General features: G+C 44.1%; 1 protein-coding gene across 2 annotated transcripts in view; it reads right to left on the bottom strand.

Annotated features, from left to right (window-relative positions):
* Nucleotides 1–15,794, bottom strand: part of LOC119886700 (metabotropic glutamate receptor 7) — a 320,159-nt gene that overhangs the window by 142,724 nt on the left and 161,641 nt on the right. For both annotated transcript variants that reach the window (XM_038697608.1, XM_038697607.1), the window contains 2 exons: nt 2,199–2,334; nt 779–933 (listed from right to left, as the gene is read on the bottom strand). In XM_038697608.1, coding sequence (XP_038553536.1) covers nt 779–933; nt 2,199–2,334 — 291 coding nt within the window. The remainder of the gene's footprint in view (nt 1–778; nt 934–2,198; nt 2,335–15,794) is intronic.

Here is a 15,794-nt window from a genome sequence, read left to right as displayed (position 1 = left end):
ACACATTCATGCCAATAAAGCTAATTTTAATTGAACTGAGAGAGACAGAATGCGCTATGTCGCTGATCTGCAATCAAATAAGATTTTAAATAGGCCTGGTAAAATTTAAAAACGAGTTGATATATCAGCGTTGATATTGTAGCTTCATATTTACTGCACAGACATGAGAGAGGCATCAATCTGAACATCAGACCCTCAGACACAACATGAATAATTTGCCAAAGTGTGGAGCTCCGTATTGCTTTCTAAATGGTTTTTCTTGTTTCTGGATGCTTATGAAAGTTTAAATGTGCACAACGCCCGGCTCTAAATATGATATATGTCATGTCTCTAACAAAAGCAGCACAGTGGCCGGAGCTTATCTGCAGTCAGCACCGTGAACGTTACAGAGTCTGGCAGTCTCTCTTGTAGCCATTTTAAAAACTAAAAATGGCTTTTTAAGTTTCAAATACTGTCCGACACCTGTTCAAGTCACATGACGCACACTGACCGTCTGCGGACACAGAAGGACAGGCTTCATCTTTATCTCTGTTCTTGGACTGAACGTCTAATAACATCCCTGTAGGGCTGACTAAGACGCAGACTTGCTGCAGATCAGTGGTGCTGACGGCGCCTCTCTGGCAGGCTGATGATGATGATGATAATGACGTATAATCATCCTCAAAAGAGTCCTGTGCAATTTTGTGTCACAGGAAACCGAGAAATGGGACAGAGTGAATGTTCTCACTGAAGTCGGGAAAGAGGAAAAGGTCTGTGAGCTCCGGAGATGAGAACCTACCGCTGATGGTGGCTCTCTTTGGCAGGATGGTGACGGCTCCCACTGCGGCGTCCTCCAGCTGGTGGATGGGGCTGTTCTTGGCCCCCCAGCTGTCCGAGCCGATCCACAAGAAGTGACCGACCTGGTCCGCTCGCTTACTGGCATTCAGGATCCCCCTGGGTTCAAACACACATCAGCACTGAGTCACATGCAGCGTCATATTCACTGTGTGCATGGAAGCCTTTAAAGAGAGAATATATCGGATTTAACCAGCGTTACAGAGAAAAATGACCCCGTCTAGGTCAATATAGCACCAACACAGTACTGGGAACATTATAGCCCGTCCCAAGGGGTTACTTCGACCCAGCGTCAGACATACCTGGGTCAAGTTTTGCCACAAATCCAATGTTAGTCGCTCAAAACAATGTGAATGGGACTTTTAAAACTGCAAAGCCTACATGCGTTATTAGCACTTAACAACAAACAGATTCTAGTTTGGGTAAATAACCCAGTAGCATCATAAGAAAAACAAAACTAACACGACAAACCAGCCGCTGTCTCGGCTGGTTTTCTATCTAATGTTAACCATCATTGTGTTGGTGCTATATTTAGGGTTGGGTATCAAGAACCAGCTCCTAGTTGGAACCGTTACCAAATTTCCAAGAACCGTGGATTCTATAAGACCCGTGCGTTTGGATTCTGCTTCTTGGCTTCTAACTTCCTGCATATTTCAGCTCCTGACTGAACTGCAGTGAGCATTTTACATCCTATCAAAGTGTCTCTGATCTGCCAGGAGCCGCTACGCCGCCCGAATGTCACATCATGTGTTCCGTCAACAAAGCGTGAAGAAGAGAGTCCTTCTGGTTCTGGTCCTGGACCGTGGCGGACCGCAGCAAACGCTCCAAAGTTTGGCTCAGCTTCACTAACAAACTGCAGCAGCTGCAGTCAGGAGGTTTGGTGCGAGGGAGGAAGCAGCTCCGACGTGACGAAGCGTTTCCTTCAAGACGGCGTGAATCTGAAGGAACGCTTCACCATGTTCAACGTGTCGCGCTCTCCCAGCTACAACGACGCCCCAGATCCGGGAAACCGATGAAGGCTACAAATAAGACGAGTCCCCAAAGACGCCCCTCTAGGACAGAGACTCCTTTCAGTTTAGCCATGAAGGGGACGAGGAGGAAGGTCACCGATCTGTGGTGTAGGGGTTGGAGTCAGAATCAGAATATGTATAAATACGATACCCAACACTAGCTGAATTGACCGAAACTGGGTCAATTTTGACCGATGCAGCGTTAATGAAAACAGCAGTAGTTTCTTGGTAAATGTATTCCGGCCTAAAATAACACTGCAGAGGGAAAACAGTTAGTTCCAGCGCCTAACCTGAATATCTCATTATAACTGACCTAAGCTTCCACCTTCACGGTGTCAAAATGAACATATTTACCTGATATCCTCATCAGAGGCGAACAGGACGACTGCCCTGGCGTACCGAGTGTCCAGCAGCAGACGGATGATTTTGTCAAAGTCGGAGGATTTGTGTTCATGAGGGATCTTCAGCGACTGAGCGATGCAGATTCCTCCTGAGGAGACAGGAACAAAGGGCAACGTTAACATCCAGTAACTCGCTGACCACTTGTGTATTTCCTTCCTACGGCAAACCTGTTTGAGCTTACTGTAAATTAGTTTAACCTTTAAGGGAAAATGTCCAAAAGGTTGAACATAGCAGTAAAAGTTAATGTATTATTAGAACAAACCTAAAAGAAGGAAGAAGCAGCAGCACAGCAGAGGAAAGACAGCTCTGCTCGTCTCTCTCTGCCGCCTGACATTTCATGAAACCGCCGACATTTCTGCACACAGTCGTCTTAAAAGTGTGAGGGAAAAGGCTGCGAGAGCTGCAGGCTGAGACACTGCTAGTTTCAATAAATGTCACTCGAATGTACACACAAAAAAAAAAGTGTAGTTTTAAAAAACTTTTCTTTGCACTCAGCTGGACGCACGTTTATTTTCTTCGACTGTGTGATAATGGAGAATCTAAGCTTTTGATCACAATGATGAATTCGTTGTTAGTGACCTCACACGCATGATGAATATTGTACTAAAGATGAAGTGAACAAGCAGCCGCTGCAGCAGAGTCGGCGGTCAGCAGATCCTGTACGACATGTCATCAACATAAAGGTTATAATCTACAAAACGTCTTTTCAGCCGCTCCGACAACAAACTGAGGGAAGATCCCCACAATCCTCTGGTGGAAATCAATTACACTTTAATTACATTACATTAAAATACTCATGTTTCACTCGCACTATGAGCAGCATGCTGCCGAAGGACGGAGCAGAGACGGAGACGTTTTTACTTTTACAGCATCGTGTGCTTCACATTTTTATTAAATGACGTATTTCATCTGATGGCGATGACAGAACTCATGGTCACGTCTGATGATTTAAAATAATAAGCTAGTAAATTATGCAGGCTGGGTTCATTCCTGAAGCATTTTCACTTCCAAAATGATGTGTGAACCTCGTGATGCCTGCAAGAGGGAAAGTCTGAGGACCCCCCCAAAGTCAATAGGAAGTTTTTCAGTCTGGTGGACAGACGGACGGACAGGCAACAACTCAAGACAAGTCATATGTCTGACCCTTTCACTACCTATTTGCAACACCCACTTCCAGCAGTGACATTTGGCTCACGCACGATGTTATGAAAAGTAGCGTGAGGATTTTGCACAAAGAGTTTGGCCTTTAAGAGCGGCCGCTGTCACCGAGGCGAGACGAGGGCAACGCCAGCCGGTCAGAGCGCTTCAGTCGTCCCAGAATCCCAAATTAGATCAGATGTTTCGCCACTTAGAAGGGCACTTCGGGCCAGGGCAGCGCCACCTTCGGTAAGCCAGTCCTCACACTGAACGTCGCACTCTGCGGTAGAGAGTGGGGAGAAATGAGGGCTGTTCGTACCGCGTCTCATTTTGCCATCGCGTGCAATGGCGGAGAATCTGTATGTAAACCTCTTCAACCCTGTGAACTCTGATGTTGCTGTCGTTACAAGCTCTGTTCTCACTCTCAGAACAGTTGTGGCTTTACTGCAGGATCTTCATTCAGGTGCTGGAGCACGCAGATGCAGAATGTATGATGGTGTCAAGCTGTGCGAGAGTTCACGTTGTTAAGAGATAAAGCGTGACAGAAAACCTACTTCACTCTGGGAAAACCTTTTCCTGCTCCTTTATTATCGACCCCTCTTGCAGTTTCAGCCACGATTTTTGTTCCATTTCCTGTTTTGTCTCCACCACAGATCAATCTTTGGAGCAAACTGACCCACAGCGTTAACCAGCTTACAGCTAACTGTCCTTTCAGCACACGCCCTAAAGCCAAAGTGAGCTACTGAAGCTGCCGTAGGAGTCGTGACGGGATTAACGGAGGAAGCCACGGAAAGATTATTATTATTTCTGTATTTTTAAACCTGAGGGACTCCCGGTGACCCCCTTTGTTTTCAACAGTCTCCTTCAAGGACAGTTTCCGCTCTGAGGTCTCGTGGGAGGCGAGTTGTTGCAGGAAGAGGCCAGCGCTCCTCTCCCCCGTTTTCCACCGACGTCTTCCTGCAGCAGCTCACGGGCTGAAGCCTCTACTGCACACATTCAAAACCTTTTGTTGCCACGAGTCATTTCAACACCGACAATGTGACAGAAATGAGCCTTTAAGTTCTTTCCGGAGGAGAAAAAATGTGGATCTCGCCAACCTCTTCACCTCCGCTCCACCGTCTCCGAGTCGATCTTCCATCGGTAATGAACGTGTGTCGGGAGATTGCAATGAACCACCAACTGGGAACTCAATTCCTGTGTTCAGAGGTTAATACAATCTTCGCGGGGAGTCACCGCTTATATCACACTCACTAAAACCAGCAAGGTGAAACAAACACCTGAGTCAGAGTTTGTCTTCTCTCCTTCTTTTAGCTCTTCGTTTATTTCTGTAACGTTTGTCCTCTTTCATGTTGGCTCTTTCTTTCTCGCTCTTCTTTAAAGTAAAACCTGCCTCCGCCTCATTCTGTCCCTTTTTTGTTGTTTCTTTCATTTTTTCCCCCCCTTTCATGTTAGTTTAGCGAGTTAAACGTTCCTCCCCGTTTGTTCTTTATTTCCATGAAATGAATCACCTCTGCATTTCAGTGTTTTGATATTCTTTCCCGTGACATCTTTCAGAGGTTTGACTGCTGAATGAAGTCTTTTTCCCTCTTCAGAGGAGATAGACTGAGCTTCTCTCGCTTTACAAAAAGAGGAAAGAAAATGTCCTGGTCGATGTGATGGTTTAATGAAAACTGAAATTGCATTCTGGTGCAGTACAGGACGTACAGGATGTATTTTACTGTCCTGTCAGAGGGTCTGACAGGCTTTCGATACAGGGAGGAGCACGATGTCTATCTGATGCCTGAGCAACGTAAAGACATTGATCTTGTTTGTTGCTCTGTTTGTAATGAGCCACACTGTCGCAAGGCAGCAGGAGCACAACGCTAAGGTACTTTATTGCAGCGCCCCGGGGAACGGTGACCCCCGCGGTTTTGGGGGCCCGTCCCCGTCTGGACCTGTCTCCGGAAATGTCCCCGGTTCTAACTTGCGTGTTAATCATACACTGTATAAGGTGTTAACGGACCTGCAGGTGTCGTGCTGCAGCAGCATGTTTACGCTGTATCGCCCGGTCTCTCTGCGTCTACAGCTGCTTTTATCTGGATCAAACAGACATAACGTGCAAATAAACATCACTTTATGTCTTTGTGATACTTTTAACGGAATAATCACAATTGTGGCTAAATAATTGTTTGCAGTTTACAGCGTAACCAGGCCTGACATTTCCGTGATTATAGGCAATAATAGAAGCCTGTTGTTGCCGATGGATGATGTGTTTGGTAGGCCTATGTCTAATATCCTTGTTTATATTTGGAAAACGGAATGAAGCCCATAATTAACATGACTTACTGCTGAGTTATATAAAAAATAAAGACATTATCTTTTTGCAATTATCCTTATGACTCAACCTTATTTAATTTGCTGTGTAAATCCAGACCTTTTTTCCCTGTTGAAATACCTTTAAATGGCCAAAACAACACATAACATGCAGTATTCTGCTTGCCAGACAGTGATTGCAGCATCTGCTTATTGACTGAAAGGTTATTTCTGCCCTGAAATGAGCTGATTATATTCGTTAGGGTTTATATTTGACAGATTGCAATTGTCCCGCTGTATTATTTATAACATTATATTTTTAATGACATACTGACCAAACCAAAAATGTTTTCCATTCAGAAATCTGGTCACCTTACCTACGGGAGGTTTACTCCGACCGTCGTTCGTTACGAAAAGATGAACGAGCGTTGTGGTCGATTAACGTAATGATCTGCCATCACGTTAATTATTACCGCTGGCTGCAAACAGGTTACAGGTTTATTGTTGATCATCTAACGTTACAGTTTAATTTAGTTAACACTGGTTTGAGAGTCTGGGGTGTGTGTTGACTTACAGTAGTTTATAAGCTGTCGTTAGTTGGAGACGCAGGGTGATACAACACTCATTACTTGAGACTTGACTTGGACTCTTGCTCAGAGACTTTTGAGCGTCTCTGGCGCTGAGCTCTTAACTGTACAGATCCAGTCAGAGGACAAGAGAAGTGAACGAGCTCGTCATCTCCTGCTCAAAGACAAGTTCCCGTCCCCTCCACAGAAACAGCAGCCATGGACTCGAGGCTCAAACCGCTGATTCTGTACAATCACTGAGATTATCCTGCAGAGTCATGATGCAGTGATCAAAGGTATTTAATTAATGCACTCAAATATTGATTTCCGTTTGCCTATTATGTGTTTTTAGTATTGTTTTCTTATTTTGTTTTCTTATTTTTTATGCTGCCGCCTTGAGACCTAAATGAAGATTAAATCAGACATATCAGTCCTTTAGTGATCTGGTTTGTGCCTAAGTTTGTATTTCTTCATTTACAATCATTAAGATTTTCATTTATACCGTAAAACTTTGAATAGCAGCCCATGCTTTTATTTGCTAAAATCACTGAATTTGTATTTGGGACAGCCCTTTAATTCCTTTTGCACAAGACTGAAACTACTATGAAACAATTTATTTATTTCAAACAGAATAATACTTGTATAAAAAGGATCAAATAATATAAAATACACGTCATTCATTTGGTCTAGCTCGGACAGACGGTTTATGCGCTTTTATTTTGAAGTATCAGGCTGCAGGATGAGAGAAGTGTGGCAGAAGTTAGCAGACTTCAAACGACAGGATTCACAACTTCATCGAGTCCTTTGATGGGTGGACCCTCTCAGAGAGAAGGAAGATAAATAATCAAGGAACGGACACATTCCGGCTTTTTTCCGACACGAGAGCCTCAAAGGTAACGGCACTTTTTCCTCTCTTGTACCAAGCAGGTTACAGCAGTAAATCTATGAGAATTAGACTTTGTGGCTCATTGTTTCTGTTCTGAAGTGAACGACTGAATTGTGGAGAATCTAACCGATCTAACGACGTGTCCACAATGACACACTGACCATAAGTTTAAATATTAATATTTGTGTTAACGATCTGAGCAGTTTAGATGCAGCTAAAGCGGCGACCCCGCTGGGTTTAGGAGCTTTTAAACATCCAAAGAACTCCTATAAAAACCAGACCAGGCGTTTAATTGGGTCATGCATTATTTGTCAAAATGTGTTCCCACACCAGGCCAGGAAACGGGGCAGGCGGATGTCTGGGACTCTGATATTAATTGAAGTTTTACAGTACTGATGGTTCGTGTTATTTACCTGCTCTCTACATATATAATAGTCTTCATTTTTACAGGTGGTCCTTCCCAATCTGGATTTAAATTGCCTTCATATACACACACAGGGGATTGACATCAACGTGTTCCTGGCTTACAGGCTGACATCTTTTCATATTGGGCTGCGGCTTCACATTAAAATACTTCCACTGGACCAACGGGGGGGGCTTTTATTGTGAAGCAGTCACAGGAAATTGAATGTACCCAGTAAGAATTATTGAGTCTAATTAATCTAATTTATATTCACATGTAAAAGGGTAAGGATGAGGTCATCGTTAGATAGATGAGCGGCAGCTGTGCAGACACACGATTACCACCATGTGGTGATGAAATGTGACCCCTCTCATTAACCTCCTGATTCTGATGAACTCAAACAATTAACTCCAAATAACTTCATCAATAATTGAGTCCTCTGATGGATCAGCTCTGTGAGGCTTTAGTCTGCTGTGGCCGCTATATCTCATCCACTGTAAAAAAAAAAAAATTTACAGTAAAAGATGACCGTCACTCATGAGCACCTCACCGTCCCTCAGATTTAATCATCTGATGATCTGAACATCATTTCTCTGCTGCTGCAGCCCCGTTAAAGCGGGGAAGAGACGGACGTTTCCTACAGACATTAAGTTGATAGACAACCCTCCTTAATTAGGTTCCTCGGAGGCTGTTGATGTATTACCTTATCACGGCGCTTTAGGAGCGTTCAGAGTATTCTGTGGAAATAAATGTTTGTGACGCCAGATACTTCCAGTCATTACCAGCTGATACACGTTCTCCCTGACCACAAAGGGCGGGACGCCGCAGTGGTTTTAACGGCGTCCATCTGAGGCAAAGACAACAAATGTGCAATATTTTGCATATTTAAAATGAAATGCTGTGCTAACTGATGTTTTGTCCACTTGGTTTTAGCAGACTAGTCAACGCGGAGAACTTTAACATAACCTTGATAAATAAACAGCTGCTTTTGTTCCCGCTCTGTGTTTGGTCTCCACCAGCTCCTGAGGGAAATATCTGACTCTTTAGCTGCTAAACGCTCCACCATGTTCACCCGCTGCTCTCGGACTGAGTCTGTCTGCTGCTGAGCAGGTCGTGCACGCTGGTTTTTTACAACCTTTTCTCTGGAAACGCCGCTCTGAGGGAGCTGAGAGTACTCCAGAACAGGAAAGCTGCAGCTGGACAGATAAACAACGACCTGAAAGTCACTTTAAAGCTTCATAAAGGCCGGTTTAAACTTCTGACTCTACGCCGTAGCCTGACACGCTCCTCCCCAAAAATGTAACTAAAAGTTGAGGCTACGCAGGTGGCAAGAATTGTGATTGGTCGGCTTGGTAGTGTCATATTTTGTCCTTAACATTTCTAGCTTTTCCTTCTTCTGCCTCAACCGGTTCAAAGGTCGTACACGGTGCTTTAAGTGGGCCGGGACATTTTCTCGCGTACTGGCACTTCTCCCAAGCTGTCGGTCCTCTCCAGATCAGCTTCTCTGGGCTCACCTGTTCCCGTTCTCGCCGGCCCGCTAATCTCTGTCGCCGAGTCCGACGAGGGAGAAGAGAAGCTCAAAATCGCCTTTTGAAAGCTTTTGTTAAAAATGTTCTAAAAAAACAGCAATAAGGAATGTTAAATGGCCGGCGATGGTGCAGCGGAAAAGACACATGCCTTTGGTGTGAGAGACCCGGGTTCGATTCCCACTGTGACACATCCACCATTGCGTACGACCTCTGACATGTATGCCGTTTGTAAGTCGTTTTGGATAAAATAGTCAGCTAAATGAGTGAAATGTAAAATGTTCAATAACAAATGAAACGACGCACAATAAGAAAACATGCAATGCAATTGAAATATAGAAGAAACAAATGTGCATTGTCAAAAAAAGTAACTTAAACAGCTAAAACAACAAGCTGCTGATAACTACGTTACATTCTGTTATGTTTTTATATTTTGAATTGTCACCTGCGACTTTAACGTTGTTTCCCTTCATTTAAATAAAGACATTTCCACCATAAATCGGGGCAGAAAATGCCTCTAGAATGCAGATTTCAGCATTTATATTATTCAAAATACTGTTAAAATATCTTCTCATCTTGTTCTCGTGACTCAAGTGTGTCGTCACAGCCCCAGTCTGGAGTGGGACTACTGCCATCTTCTTTTTTCCCCTTCAAGTCGTATGTACCATCTCCTTTGATGCCTCCTCTCCTTACTGATGAACTCAACATTGATGAGCTCCAAATCCAACACGATGTGCTCTCTTTCAGTCCACATTGTTTGTAGTAGCCTACACACCAACAAAGAAGAAGAAACTCAACACAGCGGAACATAGAAACCCCACCGCCAACCAGCGTTTTGGCGACGCCTTGGCCTTAAAAGCAGAGAAGCTGCGGATCCAGCTAATAATTCTTTGCCAGAGACACCAACACGCTTTATCAATGTCTTTTCACACATCGGTATTATAATAATATACACAACAGCTGCTGCAAAGGATCAGAGTACTTCTTACGCCTCACGCATCGACTCATTTAGTCTCTGAAATTGCCTGATTGTCGGTTTAAGAGTGAAGCCTGCAGATGCGGTCTTTTATAAAACACATCAGATTGCACGTCAGAACTCGGTCATTCTGTTTTCAGTGAAAACCCTGATATATGCATCTCGGGCTCCATCATGGCCAAGGACAAAGACGACAGGATGTTCATCCCATCGGTTAAAAACTCCACGCGAGCCTCATCACCGTGACTCCTCTCCTCAAATTCAATTTAAAAACTGTGTATGGGGAAAGGGGATTTGGTGTGGGCCCCACATTTTATTTAACCAATGAATAAAACATTTGGCATTGGGTATGCAGTGGTCAGAACCATGGTAATCCTCCCAGACCACATATTTGTACTGTATCTATATAAATTTACATCCCTCTGCATCAGGACTAAATTACCTTCACGCCTCCAGACAATAAGGTAGTGAAGAAAACTAAAATTGCTTCTGTACTGTGTAATAGATTCTATAACTCTGTGTGGCTCAGGGTGAAGGGTTAATAAACCTAAACGAACAAATTCAATTACTAAAACTAAAATACTACTAAAAGAGTACTCCACCAATTCAGCACGCCCCTCCTGAGTTTGACAGAAAATGATCAGAAACGATGCAGCAGAACCACAGATGTCATGTTTTTATTGGTTTCTTACCCACAATGCAACTCTTGTCTGACAGCTGTCAGCTGGTTGGTGTGTAATGCTAGCAGTAGCTACTGTAGCCTGGAGCTGCAGAGGTCTGTGAGCTCACTTCTTTCTCGTCACTGACTTCACACAGATCCCTCCGAGACTCTAAAGGATTTATTTCCAGGTTTTGCGATCTGTGTCACTGAGATTTCTGGAGCCACTAAAACACACCCTCTTACTCAGGGCACCCTGGGCGACAAAGGGCTTAAAGCGCCGACCATGAACCACAATCAACCACAAATGGCCACTTAAATACATCAGTAATGATCAGTAGGACACTGATCTGCTCCCTCTAAGGTCCATTATAGACGTTTTAAAGACGTCGTATTTTGCAAATATTCAGGTTTATTTTCAAAAAACACCATATTTCTGTCGGACTGAACATTGCTGCAGCTTTTCACCCCGTGCCGAGCGCTCTGTTTTAGCTACCGAGTGAAGCATCTCACTTCTATAAGATCCTTGTTGGAAGTTGCACATGCTCAGTACTAGGGCTGACCCCAAATAGGCGAAGATTCGATGCTTCGATGGGCAGAGCATGATTCGACTGTCACAGTCGAAGCGTCGCAGTGAAACAAGGATCACGCCATTTTGGCGATATGGGGGTGCTCAACGTCTGATTTTACACAGACCTACCAGTTTTCTCCCAATAAGTTAATATACAGCCTGTTACAATAAACATTTCAACGTTTAATGCTGTAAATAAACATGTAAAAAGAAAAATACTTTCAATAAATGTTTTTAAAGTGCACGAATAAATCCAAAATTGTAGGCTTAGCGTGTTTGTGTGCAGTGGCAGCAAGAGACTGAGCTCCAGCTTCACTGGTGTTGTGCCGAGTTGTCTTTCGGATAATTTATCACCGTTGATGAACCACATAAAGAATATTTTATTGTTTTTAGACATCCGGCTACTTGAAATAGACTCGACGTTCTTGCAGCTGTGCAGCACAGCGTGCACGCAAAACTCTGCACAAGTCCGGTGAATGGAGAGAGGTGTATGAAATTAATTGTCCTTATGTAATTTATATGTAGCTTTGGCAATGGCAGGCGAGAGAGAGAGAGAGAGAGAGAGAGAGAGAAAATGGTCATCAAAAAGCCGCAGTTTAGCTGGAAATTTACAGTGTAAGTTGAATGAATAGAGACTGCAGCTCTGCAGCTTCTCAACATTAAAGCGGAGCTACCGTGTGTTACCCCGCCCCCCCAGGACTTCTGTTCAGCTGTACATGTTCTCAAACCAACTTAAGAACCTAGACTGGAGCGAGCTTATTGACGTTTTAACTGAGCTCTGTCTCTACATCACAGTAACAGCTTAATGTCCACTGACTGCCTGGAGGGTCTCCAACGTTGTGTAGGGAGGGTGAGGGGAGGCAGTGGGCGGACGTCTCGTCACCGTGTGCGCCACACCATGCCACACGTTACACTGTGATGGAAATAGGCCACAGAAGTAAAGGCTGGACTACAATCCAGCTGTGTTCAGTTCAAGAGCAGAGGTTTCTGTGGGAAATGGGAACTTCCATTAAGGTGGACTGGTTGAGATACTGACTGTTGTTAGAAGACACTTTTTGCAGCAGGATAAAAATCATTTTGCTGCTTCCACCTCTGTTTCTGAACACGAACATGCAGGACGTGTTTTTATAGAGTCGACGTCACTTGTCAGGACCACTGGATGCAAAAAAAACCAAAAACAGCCTCTTTGTACCACTAATGTTTACATCATATGTGAATCACAGCGTTGAGACCAAACCTCCACATCCAGCGATGATGAAGCTACCAGTGAGGCCGCTCCAAGTGGGAACGTAGAGTCCACGTTGATTCTACCATTTACATAATTTCTACTCTTATGTATTCATCTGTACTTATTTCTGTCTTTGTGCTGCTGCAACACCTGAATTCTGCCTCCGGTGATCAATAAAGGCTCATCTCATCTCATCTGAAGGGGCGCGATGTAGGAACAGTATCTTTTTTGTCTGCAAGACCTTTTCTGCTCTGAATAGTGAATGTATTCAGAGGAGCTGCTGGACCGTGCAGGAATACTTTCTGTGCTTCTGAGCGTCGCAGCTGGAGTCGTTCCACATGTTGGCTGAACGAGGTTTTTCAACACTGGAATCTGAAATTACATCAGAAACCGGCGCACTTAAAAAAGCAAACTTTGGAATCTGCGGTTGATTAGTCTTGTGAGACCAACTGGGACTGACTGCAGTTGGTGTTGAAGGAGGCTATTTACTTTACTTTCATGATTTTTTTTTGAGGGCTTATGCTGCAGACAAACATTTCCTTAAAAGATTATTCTCCTGTTTTAGCAACTGAAGCTTGAATAAAAGGAACAGATTGGTTTTACGAACGCATCTCATGTGGATGGAGCGTCTGTCTCAAGGACCCTGTGGGACAATCGGCCTCCTGCAATAACTCTCTCTGTCAACCTACAACAACAACAACAGGGCAAATAAAGAAAAGTTCAAATCAAAAAACAGTGGTGGTTTTTTAAATCCATTTGTGTAGTACTTGAAGTGCTCCCATCATGCCTCAGTGCTGCATTAGTTCCACATGATGATCAGATTGGTGCCTTTTTGAAGTGGAATAAAAACAGCAGCACTGCAGGAAGCTGGAAACAATCGAATATGTTAGAGTTGTACCACAATGCTGCATTAAATGCTCCCTGAATAGGATAAATCCATGAACTGAGGACACACACAAATACACACCATGTACTATAATTGTTCAGAAAAACACTGGTTATTGAAAAGCTCGACTGAAGTGTTCCATTAGGTAGGTAGCATAATAAAATCTGAGGGTAAACACTGTAAAACATTAAGCCACTGTCCTCCGAGTACGACCAGTAATCACACACAAAGTGTTTAAAACCTGGACCCGAACGCCGGCTGCTGGACGTGGAAATAAACACTTGTTAATGTTGTGTTTCTGCTGAGGAGAAGCGGGGGAAACGTGCAGGCGGTCTGAAAAAACAAAATTTAGCTACCAGGCAAAATCTGAAAAAGCCCCCTTGTCCCGTGTGCACGCAGTTTTGACTTCAGCATCACATCACCTGTGGAGAGAGTCAGTCTAACGCCATCCTCTCCATCCTGTGGAGAACCGTCTGGACTCGCCGCTCCCAGCCCGCCCGGGGGCCTCGTTTATAAAAGGCTGCTACGCACATTTCGCCGCCATTTAGGCATCTTTTTTTGTGAGCAGCAGACTTATCTTAGTGAGGCCCCGGGCTGGCCGGGAGCAGCGCGTACAGTCGGTTCTCCACATGTGTGCATATTTTACAGCAAACATCTGGATTTATTGTAAAATGACACGCAGGTGCAACTTTCTGCACATGCTGTCACTAATCCTAAAGTTTTCCTGGCCTTTGATGATGACTGGCTGATTCCTTAGAGCCGTGCTCTTGGATCCGTGGGCTGAACTGGGTCCAGCATTAAACACAACAACCCGAGGGAACGGCACCATCCCAGTACAAATACAAGCATAGGCTATAACCTCCCTGGGGCTTCTGGCAGCCGGCTGTTAGCAGCGGGAATTAGCCAGCAGGTTTGTGTTTGACATGATCAATAATATATGAAGTTTACCTTTCAGCTTAAAGCCCCTTTTGGGAATAATAACACTGTAAACTCTCTGCATTTTCTTTTGTTTGTCAGTGAAACTGTTGTTGTTGCCACGATTCACAAACAGGCTCATTCATCTGCATCGATATTCGAAAACTGCTTTGCATCAACCGTTAATGGTTGACTGTGGGCGTGTAGAGGGCTGGGATATGAGGCAGAACCACGTGCACACACTTCCAGGTGGAGTGTGATGAAGTTCCCTGCAGGTGTGCACACGCACGGTTTTATAAATGAGGCCCTGGTCTGTGTGGAAACCTGCAACCTGCAGCAACACGGAGCACCTGTGAGACTGACCTGTCCAGATATATTACTTTCACCAGGTCTGCAGGAGAGCAACACACACACAGCTATCGATCAGCCTGTAATCTCTTCTCTCAAGCATGAAGAATCCATCAGAGTGATCAGCGGTGTGCTGTGGTGTCATGTCCGTTCACACAGAGTGTATCTAAAGAAGCACGTCCCGCCGTCACATATTGGATTTCTACCGCCCGTCTGTCAGCCGGTGCTACACTGCAGAGACCTGCCGGTCTGCTGGGAGATGCTGTTTATTAGTATTTCAGTAAGCTAACACAGAGATGTTTCGCCACAGCAGAGGCTGTTTAATACCAAAGGTCATAAAGCTGCTTTCTAGCAATAATAACTATAACTTTATCTATACATCATCTTGTAAAAAACAAGCTTACAAAGTGCGAGGGGGAAAAAAGCGGTGAATAAAAAGTGAATAAGATTCACAATGTAAAAAAGTCAAATGCGACAAATGAATTACAGCAAATTCATCAGAAATTAAAAGAGGATACTGAGTTTCTCCAGAGCTCGTAGGGCAACACGTCCTCACACCTGAACAACCAAGTAGGTCGATTGTCTACTTTCCCAAAACGACATGTCCGAGCGTTGGCAAGCACCAGTCCAGCGACGTTACGCAAGTCACATGGTGAGAGTCATCTACAAAATGTTCTTTAACTTCTCCTCTTCCACACTTTCACTCAGTAGGAAAGCCCTGAGTTTATTTCACTCATCCACCCCACCACTTTATCACTCGTACTACGTCGTCTTCTTCTTCTTCTGCCACTTTTCAATCTCTGAAGCTTTTGTTGCGGCCCGCCGTGGTCCAGGAAGGGAAACAGAAGGACTCTCTTCTTCCAACACATTCTCTCTCCCGACTCGTCACATTATTGGCGCTTGGTCAAGGCCTTTTGGCATCATTTTTAGGCGTTTAAGGCTCTGCGGTCAAGTTAGCAACAACAAATATGCAACGTCCGGTTATACTTTCAAAATAAAACCTCGGCATTTTGAAACAGCACATTATTAAAGTTGTGAAATGCTGCAATTTGGTTTAGGCACAAAAACTACTTGGTTAAGGTTCGGAAAAGATCATGGTTTGGGTTAAAATAACTACGTACATCAGTTAACATGTAAGTTAACCAACATAACATAA

The sequence above is a fragment of the Micropterus salmoides genome, unplaced genomic scaffold, assembly GCF_014851395.1.
Source record: "Micropterus salmoides isolate LMB-PRFRI ecotype aquatic unplaced genomic scaffold, ASM1485139v1 Ms_hic_scaffold_4, whole genome shotgun sequence".
NCBI classification, from domain to species: domain Eukaryota; kingdom Metazoa; phylum Chordata; class Actinopteri; order Centrarchiformes; family Centrarchidae; genus Micropterus; species Micropterus salmoides.
This window is presented reverse-complemented; position numbering and strand designations above follow the sequence as displayed.